General features: G+C 42.5%; 1 protein-coding gene and 1 non-coding gene across 2 annotated transcripts in view; both read right to left on the bottom strand.

Moving 5' to 3' along the window:
• ric8a (RIC8 guanine nucleotide exchange factor A) overlaps positions 1-11,554 on the bottom strand; it is a 25,596-nt gene extending 14,042 nt beyond the window's left edge. The window contains exons 1-8 of the mRNA XM_023983180.2: positions 11,325-11,554; positions 7,643-7,690; positions 7,230-7,247; positions 4,030-4,317; positions 3,183-3,572; positions 2,891-2,985; positions 2,184-2,385; positions 1,587-1,724 (exon numbers count right to left, since the gene is read on the bottom strand). Of these exons, the coding sequence (XP_023838948.2) occupies positions 1,587-1,724; positions 2,184-2,385; positions 2,891-2,985; positions 3,183-3,572; positions 4,030-4,317; positions 7,230-7,247; positions 7,643-7,690; positions 11,325-11,408 (1,263 nt within the window). The 5' untranslated portion in view covers positions 11,409-11,554. The remainder of the gene's footprint in view (positions 1-1,586; positions 1,725-2,183; positions 2,386-2,890; positions 2,986-3,182; positions 3,573-4,029; positions 4,318-7,229; positions 7,248-7,642; positions 7,691-11,324) is intronic.
• A 1,552-nt stretch (positions 11,555-13,106) lies between these two features.
• Positions 13,107-13,178, bottom strand: trnap-agg (transfer RNA proline (anticodon AGG)). Its single transcript has one exon. It is a non-coding gene; the product is annotated as a tRNA-Pro (tRNA).
• Between the last annotated feature and the right edge of the window lie 7,183 nt (positions 13,179-20,361).

Below are 20,361 nucleotides of genomic sequence, written 5' to 3'. Positions count from 1 at the left end.
CACACACACACACAAGCCTCTCACTACACATACACTTAGAGAAGACCAACCAATTGTGGACAGTCAGTAATTAGACATGCATCATTGGATGAAATGATGACGAAGATGAAACGTCCAATCACCTAGCCTGTCATCCTCGAGGAAGATCTTTCCTGGTGCCTACCTTGGATGCGGGAGCTGCCTCTCAGTCAACAGGTTTAAGAGATGTGCGGACGATGGTCTCTTCTGTCAGTTTTTCTTCGCCTGGTAAACCCGATACACATAACTGTATAGACAGGACAGTACATAACAACCCTCTATGCTACCGCAGCTTAGGACCCACACCGACCGATACGGTGGGTGTTACTTGAACAGATATAATCAAAGTTACTCAAAGCAAAATTTGGACTCGTAGATGAATTGGATTCTGCCATTTTCATCCTTATGGATGAGTACTAAGACTGTTTTCATTTACTGAGCCTTCCAGTGTGTCACTGGTTGTTTAGCCCATGATCGACCCAAATAGACACCTCGAGAACAAACTCCTTAACAATCAAATGCCCATTAATTGGAGAGGTACCATCATTACTCCCAACCACAGAGCAAGACACCTGCTTGAGGGAATCATTGTTACATTGCACCTGTAAACACCTCGAGTTGATGGCAACACAAGAGAGCAGCTCCAGGAGCAAAGTAACTCTTCAAGAAGATTCCAAGCGATGGTCAATAAACACTAGATACACTAGCTAAATGCACGTCGAAACAAATGTGTGTAGTTGCAACGGTTCTAATGCCACTTTATTGAAAAACACGGGTTGTTATGCTAATGCGTTCCATTCCTTCCATTCGATTTTGAGGGCACCGTTAACTACCGCCCACTGACGTGAACTTTCAAGGACCAATCGCGTATCTAGTTCTGCCTCGAGCAAAGAGATGCCTAATCAGAACAAGATTTGAAATCTCCAGGGATGAAGCATTCAAATGGCAATGTCACCCGTGTTGAAGAAGGGTTAAAACACTCAGCTCACCTGTCTAGCCTTTCTCCAGTGTACTCTGAGTGAGGGTGCATTAGTTGACGGCATAGGGAGTCAACCTGTTGATTGAGGAGTTAAAACTCCAGGTGCACCTTGTCTTAAGCCTCTTCTCCAGTGACTTCAGGAGATGTTGAACCGGACGATCTCAACCTTGGTTGTGGAGGGTGTGAAAACCCAGCTGCAGCGCCTGGTCTAGCCCTTGCTCCTATGCTACACTCCCCGGAGCATAGGTGAGGGCATCTTCAAGCCTGTGTGTTGTAGGGTTATAAACCCAGCTCTACCCTGTCTGCCTCTTCGGTCCATGGTAGCTCCGAGAGGCATGTTGACGGGCATGACGTCAAACCGTTGTTGAGTGGTGTAAACCCAGCTCACCCGTGTTCCTAGCCTCTTCGCTCCAGACGCTGTGAGCATTGTTCGGATAGGCTCTGTTGTTGACGGGTTAAAACCCAGCTCACCTAGTTAGTCTCGTCTCCATGTACTCCAGGAGTCATGTCTGACGGCATCTCAAGTCGCTGTTGTTGAGGTCGTTAAAACCCAGCTCACCGGCTAGTCTAGCCATCTTCTCCAGTGTACTCCAAGGAGCATGTGACGCATCCATGTTGCACCCATGTATTCTATTAGAGCCCTGGACTGACGCTGGAGCGAGGAGTCAGTAGCACATCGCAGGGCACAGGCAGAGGAGAGTGTTCCCAGTAGGTGGTCAGCGAATGACTGCAGCCCGAGGTAGAAACACAAAGAGGTTATCACAGGAAGTGCGATGCCCCGGAGAGAGAAAACACAAAGGATTTCACAGGACATCAGTTAGCTCGCAAGACTCAATTCACTGGAGGGTCAGGTGGTCATCGGGTTTCGCTGCTCCCTTACTGAGTTGAAAATTAAGTCAGACCTAGGTCCAGTCACCTAGGACTGGTTCCAGGGCTTAATGGACACAATATTGAAAGAATAACGAAGAGACCAGCAGTGAAGACATGGACAGCCCTCCAGGACGTGAGTTTGACCCCCTGATTGTAGTTGCAAACGCCTTTACTAAGATATATAAGAGCTGTTACTCTGTAAAACTCGCTCCTGGATGTCGTCCTGTGCGTCAGCGCTGCTCATCAGACACAGTGTCTGAGGTATGGTCCAGGTGTCTGAACGCCGCCGCCTCCTCCTAAGGTTTCAGCAAGGAACTGTGTGTTGACGGCATCTCAACCTGTTGTTGAGGGTTAAAACCCAGCTCACCCTGTCTAGCCTCTTCTCCATGTACTCCAGGAGCATGTTGACGGCATCCATGTTGACCCCCATGTATTCTATTGAGCCCTGCTGAACCTTGGGCATCAGTAGCACATCCAGACAGGACAGAGGGAGGTTCCCCAGTAGGTTCAGCGAATGACTGCAGCCCAGGAGAAACACAAAGGGTTATCACAGGAATGCAGCCCAGGAGAAACACAAAGGGTTATCACAGGAATGCAGCCCAGGAGAAACACAAAGGATTATCACAGGAATGCAGCCCAGGAGAAACACAAAGGGTTATCACAGGAATGTAGCCCAGGAGAAACACAAAGGGTTATCACAGGAATGCAGCCCAGGAGAAACACAAAGGGTTTTCACAGGAATGCAGCCCAGAAGAAACACAAAGGATTTTCACAGGACACAGTTTAGCTCAGGTCAAACTCAATTCCTGGAGGGCAAAGTGTCATCGGGGTTTCGCTGCTCCCTTACTTGATTGAACAATTAAGGTCAACCTGGTCATCACCTGGCTGTCCAGGCCTTAATTGGACACAAATTGAAAGGAAATAACAAAACCAGCAGAGACATGGGACAGCCCTCCAGGAAGTGAGTTTGACACCCCTGATTTAGGTTCAGAACGCCTTTACTAAGATAATAAGAGCTGTTACCTGTGAAACTCCTCTGTGTCGTCCTGTGCGTCAGCGCTGCTCATCAGACAGTGTCTGAGGATGGCTCCCAGGTGTCTGAACGCCGCCGCCTCCTCCTATAGGTTCAGCAGAGGAACTGTGATTGATTATCATTATATTGATGTATGTAAACAACACTATGCAAAGTTTACAGTATACAGTAATATGCTATGGTGGACAGGGTTAGAGCCAATTCCATTTCAATTCAGTTTACCTCCTGCATTGATAAAATTGACCCAAACCCTGATGGCGGATCCACTCTTCAAGTGCTCACCTCGTCCACCTCCCGGCGGTTGGCGTCGTAGGTGATATTGAAGAGGATCTTGAGGATCTCCATGGCTCTCTCGATCTTCTCCCGGCTGAGAGGGGGCAGTTCGGCCGGTTCCTCAGAGTCCGGATCGACCTCCACCCCGGCCCGCCCCACCTCGAAGGTATCAGGCCAACACAGCCCCAATGTAGCATCCAGGTGGTTGGACAGCAGACTGACCCCCCGCAACTCCCTCAACAGCTGGGTTCGCATCGCCACACGCTGGGCGGTGAGAAGGAACATGAGGCGCAGGTCGAAGAACCTTACGTAGTGGTTCCACTGGTCCTCGCCACACTGCTTGAGACGCTCCGCGATGCCAACAATCAGCTGCAAGTCCTGGCCCACCTGCACAGCCACCTTGGTTAAAGAAAGAGATAAATCATTAGGAATGCATTGTAAAAATCACACTTTATTCATATTACAGTGCACTACTTTTGAATCTGGCCCGATATAGGTTATGTCCCAAATAACCCCCTATTCCCTATATAGTGCACTACTTTTGAATCTGGCCCCATATAGGTTATGTCCCAAATAACCCCCTATTCCCTATATAGTGCACTACTTTTGACCAAAGCCCTTTAGACTCTGGTCAAAATAAGTGCACTTTAAAGGGAACAGGGTGCCATTTGGAACACAGCCTGTATCATTATGGTGCAGGAATAAAAAGCTGGGGAGTAGTTACATACAGCATTCTCTATATTCAGACCTCTTATTTCTTTATCTAAATATTATTTTTGCCCAGCACCGACCGGCATTCTCCAGTGTGGTTAAGCCTTTATCATCACATCACCCTGTTTTTTGTTTTTTTATCCACCTTGTTGTGCAAGCAGATGTTGCAGATGCTCTTCAGCGCCTCTACGATAACCTCCAGGTCCGGGTTCTCAGCGAAAGGGACGAGGACCACGCCGCCCTCGCAGTCCACATTGCCGTGGGAGATTGCGATGCCAGCGTGCCGGCTGAGGGTCTGCATGGCGGTGTGCGTGATGAAGGGTGCCACGTTGTTCTTGTCACGTGACARGATGCGGATGGTCTCCAGACAGGCAAGCTGGCAGGACGGCTGGAGGTCTCGCTTCAGGAAGCCCAACACTAGCTCTCCTAACCTCTGAGGACACAGGTGGACCAAAGAGACAGCATCACTACACCTAACTACTCAGTATGCAAGTATGACGACACTGCCAAACGTTTCTATACCAATGAGGTGCTTGTCTRTGTAACTAAAGTACATGCATGTCAGTACAGTCCCAAACAGGYCTTTCCCCATCTCCAGAGGAGAGGATGGGATGGGAAAATTGCTTATTTTCATGAGATTCAACATCAATGGGGAATAGGTGTTTAGAAGGTTCTTCCACTAGTTCTGCATAAGGTATAGGTTTAAAGTTCCAGAAAGTCCTCTGTTTGGGCTTAAAACTRTGTAAAATAGACCAAGTCAGAATCAAAGCCACCAAGCTACCCTGTGATCTGTGAGTAACAACAATMATTTAATCATCAGAGACTCTCTCTTCCTTTCTAGAGAGATCGCAGTAACACCCTATACAAAGCCTTTTAATAATCCACACACGATGCCTCTGACMAAGAACTGTCTCGTTTGACTGATATGATGACGGGAAACAGTCTAGATCAAATCTCTGCATGTCTGTGGGCCGTGATAGTGACTGGCAGCTGTCTGCACAAAAGCTGCCACACTGGGACGAGCTTGGACTTATTATTCACTGGGGTCTCAGATGCTTCCAACATACATAAATAAAGTACAAATGCCAAGTAATCAATAGCCAGTATATTTGAATGCCATCATTGTGAATTTGAATCAATCTAAATCAAATTAAGAGTTGAAAAAAGACTACAGTCCAGCATTGCTTTGTCATTATGAAGGTAGACTACAGTCCAGCATCACTTTGTCTTTGAAGGAAGACTACATTCCAGCATCGCTTTGTCATCATGAAGGTAGATTATGAAGGTAGACTACAGTCCAGCATCGCTTGTCATTATGAAGGTAGACTACAGTCCAGCATCACTTTGTCATTAGAAGGTAGACTACAGTCCAGCATCATTTGTTATTATGAAGGTAGACTACACTCCGCATCGCTTTGTCATTATGATGGTAGACTACAGTCCAGCTACCACTTTGTCATTATGATGGTAGACTACAGTCCAGCATCACTTTTGTTTCATTTGAGGTCAGACTACAGTTCCAGCATCACTTTGTCATTATGATGGGTAGACTACAGTCCAGCATCACGTGTCAATTATGATGGTAGACTACAGTCATCGTCAGAAAGACACACCATAACCCATCCATAACCAAGTAAAGTTCAGGATCATGAGTCTGTGCACGTCAGATGTTTTCCTGTCCCGATATAACACAGTGCACCCAGTGGGCCCTGAATGTCCTGAGGCAGTAAGTTAAAAGCTTCAGAAACAGAATCATAGCTGCCTAAGTCAGGAGTCTGGGCCATTTAGAATACCTCCCAAATGGTACCCCATTCCCTCTGGTGTGCACTACTTTGACCAGGGCTCTTGTCAAAAGTAGTGCACTATATAGGGAATAGGGAACCATTTGAACCCAGCAGATGTAGGGCTCACAGCATAATGTCTTTCCCTCCCCTTCGGGAGAGAGAATGAGGACGAGTCAGTTGTTGAATGTTGAGAATGATTGATGGTTGCTGCTCACTCAGCTTGCCTGTGCTTTGCTCTATWCTTGGGGAAATTATGATAATGAGAATCGACAATGCCCTCATCAATTAATTGCCTAAATAGCTTGCGTTGTGTGAGGTCTCCAGAGAAAGCATGTGGCTACCGAAATAAATAGCTTTGAGGGATAGGACACAGCAAAAGTAGGACATCAGATAAGAATTACATAATACCTTGTAACCAATTAGGCTGAAGCAAGTCACAGATACAAGTCACAGATCCCTATTTCTCCAAAACACAGTACATGAATGCACACTTCCTGTCGGTCAGGACTTCTCCATGTAACTCCAAACCTAAATAAATTCACCACGGAATAGTGGCTTTGTCCCAAATGGCCCCCTACTTCCTATATAGTGCACTGCTTTAGACTGGAGCCCAATGGACCCCGATCAAAAGTAGTGCACTACATAGGGAATATGGGGGCCATTTGGGACAAAGCCACTATTCCGTGGTGAATTTATTTTGGTTCTCTCATAATGCCTTCTTTCAGAAAGGGTGCTGTGTCAACAGTGGACTAATTGCATCCCACATTTAACTTGATCATGGCATTGAGAAAACTTGACCATGGCATTGAGAAAACTTGACCATGGCATTGAGAAANCTTGACCATGGCATTGAGAAACCTTGACCATGGCATTGAGAAACCTTGACCATGGCATTGAGAAAACTTGACCATGGCATTGAGAAAACTTGACCATGGCATTGAGAAAACTTGACCATGGCATTGAGACAACTTGAACAAATCGTCCTGTTGCTGCTGTTGATGACGGCCTATACTCCAGCAGTTGTAAGCCCTAAGTAAGTATGTGGCAATAACATTTGTGGAGAGGGACTATAACGTTACATACAGCTATGGACAGCATCTCCAAGGATGATCAAATGATATGGAGTCTCAAATAAGTATGGGCTATATTTCAACACACAACGAGGAGCGATGGGCCTAAGTAAACTTCAACACGTCAGTGATAAGACTGATAATTGTGATGGATATCAGACAACATGCTGTCAATAGTGGCAGAAGTGCAGCAGAACATGGGTGAGTCATCATCAACTAGCTGTAAAAACATCCAGGAAGAGGGTCTGATGCCCCTGTAGATGTAAAGACAAATGTCTTGGTCACTTGCTGCAGGTTGTCTCTCATGAAAATACTGTTATATGTGTACTTCTACGAACCCAAAGTGTATTTCTTGATATAATGGAACAACAATTATTAATTACTTACATTATGCCAAATGTCTAAATACATCATTAAGAATGGAATTTGCTGTAGAGATAAACTTTGGGTTCAAATATACTGAAATACCACCATTACACACGTATGTATACCTCTTGTAACTTCCCATCCTAGTGTACAGGAACGCAAGAAGAAAGAGATGAAAGATGAAAAAGAGAGTTAGGGCAGAGGGGATTTGGTGAGACTGACCGGCATGGGTTATACTATACTCTATACAGTATGGTTGATACCAACTATCAACTTTGGTGTTTGGGCTGTATCCCACTGTGATTCTACATCATCCAGATTACAAGCAAACAGTAGAGTTAAAAAGCTGATCATTCCAATGCCTCACTGACCAACGACAGTACAAGGGAGATAGGGTGCCTTTTCAGATGTAGCCTATTCCCTAGATAGTGCACTACTTTTGACTATGCCCCATAGGGCTCCGGTCAAAAGAAGTGCACTACATAGGGAATAGGGTGCCGTTAACCGACACATCCATAGTAAAAAATAAAATTCGTACCTCTCTCTGCTCCTCTTCATCTGTGGTAAATGTGAAGCACTGGGTCATCTAGGAGGAGACGAGAAAGTAAAGAGAAAACATTATAAAACATTTCACAACAAAACAGCTACCCCAATACATCATTCATTGTGAATTAGCATACAGTACAGTAAAGTAGAGTGTTTGTGTTCCTGTGGTGAGAGCTTTTGCCTTATTTAATCCCTGCAATGATCTGCAATGTAAAGGTATGCGGACGGTGAATTATTTTTAGATGCTGCCAAATAATGAGATGAGTGAGTCATTGTCATCCTGCTCTCTCCCTCTCTCTCCCTCTCCCTCCCTCCCTCACTGAGAAAAGGAAGATCCATCATTGTTTTACCAAAAGACGAGAGCATATGGAACACTTCAGGGTGAACGATTATTACAGTTTACCTACAGTAAGCCTGTAACCAGACAAACCCTTTGTTATGTACGGTACGCCTGTTACCAGACCCAACCATGTTATGCTACAGTACGCCTGTTACCAGACCAACCCTTTGTTATGCTACGGTACGCCTGTTACCAGCCAACCCTATGTATGCTACAGTACGCCTGCAACTGCTCCGCCCACAACCGTAAGGCTCTCCAGAGGGTAGTGAGGTCTCCACAACGCATCACCGGGGGGCAAACTACCTGCCCTCCAGGACACCTACACCACCCGATGTCACAGGAAGCCATAAAGATCATCAAGGACAACAACCACCCGAGCCACTGCCTGTTCACCCCGCTATCATCCAGAAGGCGAGGTCCGTACAGGTGCATCAAAGCAGGGACCGAGAGACTGAAAAACAGCTTCTATCTCAAGGCCATCAGGACGTTAAAACAGCCACCACTAACATTTAGTGGCCGCTGCCAACATACTGACTCAACTCCAGCCACTTTAATAAAGGGAATTGATGGAAATTATGTAAAAATGTATCACTAGCCGCTTTAAACAATGCCACTTAATATAATGTTTACATACCCTACCATTACTCATCTCATATGTATATGTATATACTGTACTCTATATCATCTACGCATCTTGCCATCTTTATGTAATACATGTATCACTAGCCACTTTAAACTATGCCACTTTATGTTTACATACCTACATTACTCACTTATAGTTAGACTGTACTCTATACCATCTACTGCATCTTGCCTATGTCGTTCTGTACCATCACTCATTCATATATCTTTATGTATATATTCTTTATCCCTTTACACTTGTGTGTATAAGGTAGTTAGTTGTGGAATTGTTAGGTTAGATTACTTGTTGGTTATTACTGCATTGACGGAACAAGAAGCACAAGCATTTCGCACCAACTCGCAATTAACATCTGCTAACCATGTGTATGTGACAAATACAATTGATTTGATTTGATTACCAGACCAACCCTATGTTATGCTACAGTACGCCTGTTACCAGACCAACCCTTTGTTATGCTACAGTACGCCTGTTACCAGACCAACCCTTTGTTATTCTACAGTAAGCCTGTTACCAGACCAACCCTTTGTTATTCTACAGTAAGCTTGTTACTAGACCAACCCTTTGTTATTCTACAGTAAGCCTGTTACCAGACCAACCCTATGTTATGCTACAGTACGCCTGTTACTAGACCAACCCTTTGTTATTCTACAGTAAGCCTGTTACCAGACCAACCCTTTGTTATTCTACAGTAAGCCTGTTACAAGACCAACCCTTTGTTATGCTACAGTAATCCTGTTACCAGACCAACTCTTTGTTATTCTACAGTAATGCTGTTACCAGACCAACCCTTTGTTATGCTACAATAAGCCTGTTACCAGACCAACCCTTTGTTTATTCTACAGTACGCCTGTTACCAGACCAACCCTATGTTATGCTACAATAAGCCTGTTACCAGACCAACCCTTTGTTATGCTACAATAAGCCTGTTACCAGACCAACCCTTTGTTACGCTACAGTAAGCCTGTTACCAGACCAACTCTTTGCTATTCTACAGTAAGCCTGGCACCAGACCAACCCTTTGTTATGCTACAGTACGTCTGTTACCAGACCAACCCTTTGTTATTCTACAGTAATCCTGTTAACAGACCAACCCTTTGCCATGCTACAGTAAGCCTGTTACCAGACCAACCCTTTGTTATTCTACAGTAAGCCTGTTACCAGACACACTCTTTGTTATTCTACAGTAAGCCTGGTACCAGACCAACCCTTTGTAATGTTACAGTAAGCCTGGTACCAGATCTGTTTGTGCTATCTTGCCAACTCCTTGTCACTCATTGGCACACCAAACAATGGTTGCCATGACAATACCATATGGAGTTGGAAAGAGACCAGAAGCAGCCTGGGGGCCAGGCTAAAGCTACAGGATCAAATGAGAACCATTTAGATGGACAGGATTTGAAGGGCCTCAAAGCTTCAGCAATCTATTTGTGTTTCTCAGAAGACTTAATCCTGTTATGCCAATAGATAGGAACACACAKAAGTCTAGGTAGGGCTGACTACTGATGCTCGGTGGGTAGTCTCTGTGAGGTAACTCTGTCTAAGGAAAGACAAATCAAACAAGCTTCACTCTAAACTATGACTCAATAAGTATTGACTCAATGGGATGAATTTGTAAAGCTGAATTGTTTCTGCTTTGCCTTCAATCCAATTTGACTCAATTTTGCCTGTTTCAAAGTCACATTAGTAATAGTCAGATGGCATAAGTCTATGCAGAGAAGTGTATGTTGTGAAAGGCACTTTGTGTGTGCAGGAACGTCCACTGCTGTGATATGGCCCTATCATTTTACTGATCAACAACTTCCAGTCAGACATCATCACATAAGGATGTCAGAATTGGGACTAATGTGTTTGTCCACAGACGTATGTAGGCTGAATACCTACTATACATAATAATACAGTGGAATAAGATGGGAATAATACAGTAATATCACCCAGACACACACACACACACACACACACACACACACACACACACACACACAGTGGGGATTGTTGATTAAAGAGGGTTACAGGGTATGAGGTCGGTTGATCAGGCAATGGCCTCCACAGAGTAGACTGAGCAGACAGCAGGGTGGTAGCATAGAGATCCCATTAAATGATACTTATGGGTGGTAGTCTGAGGGTTAGGAAGGCTGACTGGCTCAGCCTCAGGGAAATATACTCAAAGTGTGTCTGCATATTGCTAGGCTTCCCTTGGCGTTCTCCTGCTATGATATCATACAGMTATCCTACAAATCAATGCCTGTAATGATATCGAGAAAGAGAGAAAGCTGAAAGAGAGAAAGCTACTGTAGCCTTCCTATCCATGACAACAGCATGAAGTGCACAAAATGCTACAATGTCATGTTGACATATTTATRAATAGGCCTACAACAGAATAGAAGACTCGAAACAGTTGCTGATCTATTATGGCTCCTGGTGCTCAACTGACAGTTAGTTGRGTATTACCTACCCTATGTAAGTGCGTGTGCGTTTATGCGTTTATGCGTCGCTCCCCAAAATAACACTTATTATAAGAGCTCARGACGTCTACGAGGTTGAACAGTACGTTCGCATGTTTCTGTTGCAATTGATCATCAAAGTGTCATGACGTTACATTATTGTCAAAAGAGATGTTCAATCTTATTACTGTCAACTTAGAAGAAAACATATTTCATACTGTACTTGATAAGGATAACGACAACAATTTACCTTTTTATTGTACGTCTGCAGTGCCATCAATGCGGCATCTTGATCGCCCGTTTCCATGTTTTCTATTATGACATTTAAATCCATGTTAATTTTTGTTGTGTTCCCTGTCCACCCGAATGTTTAGCGCCTCGCGGGTGTCATGTACAGGGCTCTACCGTACTGATAGCTATATGCACATATGACTCGGTGTGATAGTCACTTGGCTCTGATCCTGGAACTCAAAAACCAGCGATGATAAGATTAGCGGAGGATTGCAAATGTACCGCACAGCACCCTGGGATTTGTAGTTCCATTTCAGTAAACAGCATAATATGGAGATATTATTTACACAGAAAATGATCTGGATTTGGAGAAAGTCATATCGAAATATGTATTTACAGCCAAACTGTAGACCAACACACCAGCCCCCCCAACCCCTATTTTACAGCCCCCCCAACCCCTATTTTACGCTGCTGCTACTCTCTGTTTATCATGTATGCATAGTCACTTTAACTATACATTCATATACATACCATCTCAATTGGCCTGACCAACCAGTACCCCCGCACATTGGCTAACCGGGTAATCTGCATTGTGTCCCGCCACCCACCATCCRCCCTTCTTTTGCCCTACTCTTTTGCCCTACTCTCTGTTCATCATATATGCATAGTCACTTTAACCATATCTACATGTACATACTACCTCAATCAGCCTGACTAACCRGTGACTGTATGCAGCCTCGCTACTGTTTATAGCCTCGCTACTGTAAATAGCCTCGCTACTGTTATTTTTCACTGTTAYTTTAATGTTGTTTTTGTTTCTTTAGTTACCTATTGTTCACATAATACCTTTTTTGCACTGTTGGTTAGAGCCTGTAAGTAAGCATTTCACTGTAAGGTCTACACCTGTTGGTTAGAGCCTGTAAGTAAGCATTTCCCTGTAAGGTCTACACATGTTGTATTCAGCATTTCACTGTAAGGTCTACACATGTTGTATTCGGCGCAAGTGACAAATACACTTTGATTTGATTTGAGTTATATATGTACATGGCCAYACCTCTGAATTGTGAACACTTTTGGTACGTCAAAAGATTCTAAAAGTGTAATTTCCTCAGAAAGCKTCACAGTCATCCAGTGGCTTCATCCCCAGGGAGGCCTTCCAGAGACTGTTTGATGAGCTGGACAAGGACAGGATCAAACAGCTATTTATATTTTATCTCTACCACAATGTTCATTTCTTCAAAACTACGCAGTTGGCAGACTGTCAATCTAACTCCAAGCAGACTTTCATCATTTTCCTTTTTGCTTACATTTTCAACAGAAGCAAACATTTGGACAGAAGCAAACCTGAAAAGTTATTGTGAAAGGAGATTGAACAGCGAATTGAAGTCATTGTTTTCCTCTGTAGCATCCTCCGTTGCCTGAGTACTCGTCTAAGTTCCTGCACAAGGTTCAGTATATCTTCAGTCAGMATTATGTCACTGTGGTGGGGAATGCCGTGGCACTGGCCAATGTTGTCTGCATCTGTGTGATTCACAATGTCACAATATTTAWTGAATTAACTTAGATGTTTGTGTTTCTGCTTGATCCTAACAGCTCTTAGTTACGACACTAGCCTGGAATCCTAACTGACATGCTTTGTTTCACCATAAGAATATTGAAACAGAGTTTATCAATTACTAATTCTAGGCTACTAATTCACAGTAATATTGTTGATAGAGATGCTTTAGTCAATGTACACTACTATGCTTTGTACACTATGTGGGCCTGTTCATACTGTAAGTCATTTGATAACTTAAAAGGAGGGCTCGTCCGGGATTTGAACCCGGGACCTCTCGCACCCTAAGCGAGAATCATACCCCTAGACCAACGAGCCTGTCATAGTGTCAGCAACCAAGAGTTTAAATTCCACTGCATGCCACGTGAATGAGGAATTCTTCTCAAGTTAATGCTGTTGCATGCTCAGTTAAACTGCTCAGAGACTGCCACCTAGTGGCTGTTCTAGACTCTGCACAAACACAGACATGTTGATCAAATGGAAACAGATAGAGGACTCATCATGGATATAACACATTTTAGAATGGACATTGCAATTGAGGGCTTCCACCATTTTAAATTAGTCAACTGGGTGGGTTTTCCTATGAGTGGGGAGGAATCAGCCAATGAACAAGAAGACAATTGACTACTTTAAAATGGAGATAATATAAGTCCTCTGTCTTTGTTGTTGATCATCATTAGATTCGATTGGAAAGGCAGTAGATATAGGCCCTGACCCATTTTGTTCACCTTCTCTGCATTTCATGTCTCTAGTCTAAAAATAAGTGTTTCTTCAGAATTTACAGGGCTGCATTGTATCCCATTTATTTTTAGAAAATGTGTAAGGTCAAAGGTCATGTACGGTATATGCATGTATTAAGTCTACTGTATATGCATGTATTAAGTCTACTGTATATGCATGTATTAAGTCTACTGTATATGCATGTATTAAGTCTACCTGTGATATGCAATGTATTGAAGTCACTTATATGCATGTTAAGTCTACTGTAAATGCATGTATTGAAGTCTACTGTATATGCATGTACTTAAGTCTACTGTCCTAATTCATGTATTAAGTCTACTGTAGTATGCATGTATTAAGTCCACTGTATATGCATGTATTAAGTTACTGTATATGCATGTATTAAGTCTACTGTATAGCAATGTATTAAGTCTACTGTATATGCATGTTATTACAGTCTACCTGTATATGCATGTATTAAGTTACTGTATATGCATGTATTAAAGTCTACTGTATATGCATTCTAAGTTCATCAATGTTCCCAGACTCTCCTGGTGATTGAACTGTGAGTAGGAATCTTGAACGAGACAACTAATATTTTAGAGGCTCAACATTTAAGGCCCATTTAATGTAGAAATGTAACTAAAGTAGTAGTTAAACAAGTAGATAATTAGTTACTGTCCTGCAGTGCAACTGCTGACATGACTGACTCATGTATAGGCAGGAAGGGTCTTTGAATGGGCAATTCCACCAGACTGTTATGAAGTTTTATCTCTGTCACAGAGTTGGTGGGCAGCTTAATTGGGGAGGAACCGGCCCGTGGTATATTGGCTGAGGGGAATCGGTGGAAGGTATCAAATACATCAAACACCATGGTTTTTGATGCATTCAATTTGCTCCGTCCAATCAATATTATGAATCCGTCCTCCCCTCAACAGCCTCAACTGAATCCTGTTTCTTCTCATCCTTTACTACCTGCTGGAGATGTTGCTGAAGGTGGTAGCATTTTGCTGGACCAGGTATATGTCCTATGGGAGTAATTACTTTTGAATGATCTCTCACAGTTCTTTCACTGGTAGTGCGTTCAGTATTATATAATGATCATTGTAAGGATAATGCAGGGTCCAGTTTTGAAGCATGGGCAATTTAGAGAAGAATTCTAAGTATGTGCATCTATATTACCGTCTGTCACACAATTCAAAAGTCACTTGGTTTGACATTTGACGACCACTGTACATTATATTTCCACACTGAAATGGATATGTTTAATACTCTGTTTTACCAAAGGGCCTACAGATATCGCATATTTGCTACTTACAGTCTCATCCATTTTTCCTATTGTAAGATTTTTCTCGCACCCACTTTTTTTTTTGAGATCTTTTTCCAATAATACTAACTTCACTTTGGACAACCCTAAATACAATTATGCACATAATGGTTTTCAAAGGTGGGCTCATCTCTGGGATTTAAACCCCAAGGACTAACCTCCCACCCTAGCGAGAAAGTCATGACCCTTAAACCAACAAGCCTGCTTAGGGAAAACTCCCTATTGTTACAATTTTCCCAATCCTGCCTCATAAGCCTGTGAGTTAACTCCAGAATCTGTGGTGACAGGTTTTTGCTATTAGACTGTCCTCTAGTGGTAACTGCAACGTTTTGGGAAGTTTACATAGACTGAAATGATTTTGTTCCCTGTTAACAAAGTTTCCCGGTGTGTGTCAAGAAATGGTCGCCACCCAAGAGGACATCCAACGCAACTTGACACAACATGTGGGAAGAATTGGAGTCCAACATGGGACAGCATCCCTGTGGAACACTTTCGACACCCTGATAAGTCCCATCGCCCCTAGACGAGATTGGTCTTTTCTGATGGCGAAAAGAGAATGGCAACTCAATATTAAGGAAGGTTTCCCTATTGGTTTAGGTAGCAACTCAGTGTACAGTACATTGTCAGATTTGCAAATAAAACTCATTTAGTCTGTGGTTGACACTTTCTTAAGTGCTGTTTAGGTATCATTTTGCATTATGAGATGAGACCCTATCCAGGACTATGTGTTTACAAGCTGCAAAATAAAACCATATGGGAAGTTTCTGAGTGGCTGAACAGATAAAGTATTTATTTAATTACGGCCTTGGCTCAAGTTATAGGACTAAGTCGTTTGTCCTATTCTCACAATACAAATCATAGTGACATTGGTGTCCTGTGAGCCTGTTCGTTTGTTATAGAAAACTATAACATGATCTGATTGTCACTGTTTCTGCTGAATATGCACAGTCATCTCCACTCCAAGTAGCCTATCATTGTCTTGGACAGTACAGATAACAGCCTGTAGTGTTCCAGAAAAGAAGGGCTCGTCGGGATTTTGAACCGGGACCTCTCTTGGCACCCAAAGCAAGAAATCATATCCCCTAGAACCAACGAGCCCTTGCTGAAAAGAAAGTAAACACAGACTAAAATTTGTGCTTCCCTTCTGCCCTGTCCACTGATGCCAGCGTGTGTGAAATTAGGCGTGTCCTTAGTGAATACTTTGTTTACTTTACTTCACCTCATGTGGGATGAATGTAACTGCAATCATCACTAAGAAAGTTCGACCTGTAAGAAAAGTATATTGTGTCAGAATATACCGAACATATATCGTAATTATATATTGTATTATATTGCCTCTGATAGTATAACCCAATGATATCTTGTCGCAAGGCGGTATTCAACACAAATGAGCTGATATATCCAGTAGAACTGGATCAGTTCCCCGCGTCTGTTCCCGTGCTTCACATTGATGTTCCATGTTGTCTTTTGTTACTCGCGCTGTAAACCGACGTCTTGTGGCCTCTCTTTGTTACCTGTTTATCCTGATTAAATGTTGACTCCCGTACAGCTTCTCATCTCTCCACCGTTGATGCCTTAACAAAGTTACCAACAAAATCTAATGAATAAACATAGGTGGTACAACAGCATTAGGAACACCATTCCTGATATTGGTTTGCACCCCCTTTTGTCCTCAGAATCAGTTCAAAGATGTTCAAACGGTTCATAAGATGGCCAGGCATGGTCAAGATAATCATGAAACTGTTCAGGGTTCCCACGCGCAGGCAGAACAGTTGAAACTGGATCAGCATGCACACAAGGTGCATGTCTTGGTGAAAAGGTCCAGGCGTTCCATTAGCACAGGAAGTTGGCGTGGATGGCCTTTGGGTGGTGGATCCATTCTTAATACAAGACAAGCTGTAAACTGCTGAGCGTAAGAATACTCAGCAGCGCTGCATTTCTTGACACACTCAAAACCAGTGCTCCCAGAACGATAATACCATCCCGCGTTCAAGGCAACTTCAATCAACCCGTAATATGGGAGGACAAGACTTTTGGAATCAATTAAAACTGGAAAACTGTTTAGTTTATCAAATCAATTCTCTGTAAATTATTATTACTTGATTATTCTAATCATCGCCATAATGTAATATTAGGAAGTCGGGCACAAAGGAAAATATTCAGATTATAAAAGTTATAATATTTTCCTAATATAACTTTCAGATATTTTAATATCTGACTCAATTTGTCTTCAAATAGAATGAAGTTATTCTTTAGCTCACGTTAGTCTCATTACAAACGTCATAAAAGTTGTTGGGTATCTGCACGAAACCCAGTCTTACTAAAGAATCATTCCATACATTAATTGTCTCAAACATTTATTTATTAACTTACTAAATAATCACAGAATCAACATCCAACAAACAAAGTTGATATGTTACAGGGATAATGATAGGAGATGTGCCCTAGGTGGGCTAAACCGGCATGGGCGGCTAAGGTAGACAAAGGGACTGAGAAGGGCGCCGAAAGAAAAAGACACTACACAGTTGATAAGTCTACAATTGAAATACTAAATCCTTGGCACATGAAACGCTCACCTCATTCGGGAATAATTGCAATAACAACTATATATAATTTACGCTCAGGTGTGTTTCGGATCTCTGTTGGAGAAATGTGTTTCTGTTGGAGAGTTTGTCCGCACTCTCTCTCTACGTTCCGTGGTTAGAATGGAAAGACAGTAGTCCCCATTCAGAAATGTTGTTATAGATATACATTTTCGGCGGTTGTCGGCCATTCCGCATTCAAATGGTATTAGATATTCCTAGCTGCAAGCTAGTAAGTTAGTTATCAAAGATTTGCTCTTAATTCTGTCGATTCGATAGTCTCAGAGTTTAAACTTCTACCCGTCAAAAACCGGAATCCGGGAGCACGCCCCCACCCCCCCACCAGTAAAAAAGCTGAATAGCTAGCTAGCATAGCGTCACAGCAAGTAAAGACTAGGCAATCTAAATTCATTCGAATCACTAAGTCAAGACACACAAGATGAATAGATCCATTCTTGTGAATCCAGCAATCATTTTCTGATTGTAAAATTATTTTACAGGAGGAGACACAATATGTAAAATCTAGTTACTAACACGTTAAGCCAAATAGACACCCATTTTTCCTTTGTCCCACGCATTTTCTCTCCACCAAGTACTATCACTACTAATTCGGCCAAAATAAAGATATGTGATAGGCCAACTAACCAAGAAAAACCTCATCAGATGACAGTCTGATAACATATTTAATTGTATAGGATAGGTTTTTGTTAAAAATGTGCTAATTTCAGGTAGAAATCATAGTTTACAATGCACCCCCGACCATCAAATACTCGACTAGAAATAAATACAGAGAGCAACGTGTATTACAATTTATATCATCATAAAACATTCTTAAAAAATAATACAGCGCACAGCAATGGAAAGACACAAGATCTTGTGAATTCAGACAATATTTCAGATTTCTAAGTGGTTTTACAGTATCAGGGAAAACACATAAGAATCGTTATATTAGCATACCAACATGTGCACGTTACCCGAGCATTGATTGAAGGCAAAAGGAGCGTTAGCGTTATGCATTCACAAATAGTATAAATTTTTCACTACCTTCTCAGAATTCTTCGATGACACTCCTGTTAATCATCATATTACACAATCCATATAGAGTTTGATTCGAAAATGTGCATATTTAGCCGGCAACAAATCTGCTTACACAATGGAAAGTATGTGCTCCAACTACTCAGCAATCTGGCCCGGCGCCAATGTTAGGAAAGACCAAACCTATTTTTATCAAAAGCTGATTCATAACATGTGACAAAAAAATTAAAGTTGGGATATCATTGAAAGACAAATTAGTTCTTAATGCAATGCGCTGAATTACATTTTTTAATTATGCCTTACTGTGCAATACCGGGTGCGCCCAAATGCGAAGCTACCTCACAAGAGATAAATGGAGGAAGTATGCGTTAAATTTTCTACAGAACAACGATTTATCATTCATAAATAGTTCTTACTATTGAGCTTGACACTTCATGCAAATCTTGGGCAAGTTATGCCTTCGTCTCGGTCCTAATCGTCTTTTGGTCGAAAGAATGTCCCTCTTGTCCCGTCGAAAGGCCACTAACGTTCGCATGTAACTAGAAAAGTGCCCACTCTTGGGAATGCGTCACAAAGAAATGCCAGAATAATATCGCCTAAGACGGATCATAAATTTGCTAATAAACGGTTTAACATTAACTAACCTTGATGATGTTTTTAACACCTATAACGAGTAAAAATGACGGCGATATATTACTGGCTTAAACCAAAGCTTGGAAAGAGGCGCAGTCCTGAACGTCCATCGTGCGTCAAGCGCAGGGACAAAAGAAAGAGTCTCCGGTCTTTGGCCTTTTTATACAGGCCCTGATTGCGATCGAGCTCCATTCAAATTGTCACCAAACTTACTGACATCAGAGGAAGGCGTAGGGCAGTGTTTGTACTCTCATAATCAGTTCACAAGGGGAAGTAAAACGACCTGGGAACGCAGAGGCCAAGATTTTCTGAAATCTCAGCTCCTGTCAGGAAAGTGCTGTAGCAATGAGTCTGTTGCACTCAGGGAACATAATCCAACGGTATAGAAACTAGGAGAGTGTTTTCTATCCAATAATATACAATAATATGCATATTGTACGACAAGAAGATTGAGTACTGGGCAGTTTAATTTTGGCAACGTCAAAAAAAAAAGTGCCTAAAGCTCCCCCTCATTGACAATTAACCACGTGTTAAATGGTTTAAACCGATTCAGATCTACGCAAACCTTAGCCTCTTGTGGTAATTGAGGTAAGCTGGTCTGAATAGGAAATCCTTCAGGTGGGGTTTATCTTGTGTCTTTTATCTTTCCGGCAGAATAGGGCTGTCCCATGACACAGGTTAAATGTCTGTGCTCATGTGGGGCGGGCCTATTGACGCTAGTAAACTCCAAAGGGAATTGGGTTTCCTTTAATTAAACCAGTTTATAATGCACTTACCATATTTCACAAATAGGTTTCATCTTTACTCATTTCATGTTATTACAACAATTAGACGGCAAGCCTCGACAACCTTCGCAACTCTTGTATAAGACAGAGTTATGGTAATGTGCCTGTATGTCTCTCATGATTTCACAAACATTAAACGGAAAGGATCCGTTGGTAGCTGGATTCATCCTCCCGACCGTGTACACATTCTCCAAAACATGGACAGTTGTTTCAGATTCGTCAGTTCTGTGGATGTGGAAAGAGGTTCCTTTGTTCCTTTCTGTTGAAACTTCACCTATGCTTCTGTACTCTGGCCATGGCGAGAGACATTCCTCTAGACTTTAATGACCTGCTAAACAGAGCCTGAGTGTAGGGGGGAGAGGGAGAGTGGTAAGAGAGAGGGGGGATTTGCAGGAGAGAGGGGGGAACAGTGGTGCTTG

The sequence above is a fragment of the Salvelinus sp. IW2-2015 genome, linkage group LG4q.1:29 (assembly GCF_002910315.2).
Source record: "Salvelinus sp. IW2-2015 linkage group LG4q.1:29, ASM291031v2, whole genome shotgun sequence".
Classification (NCBI taxonomy): domain Eukaryota; kingdom Metazoa; phylum Chordata; class Actinopteri; order Salmoniformes; family Salmonidae; genus Salvelinus; species Salvelinus sp. IW2-2015.
The sequence above is the reverse complement of the archived record's forward strand: the minus strand, read 5'-3'. Positions and strand labels throughout refer to the sequence as shown.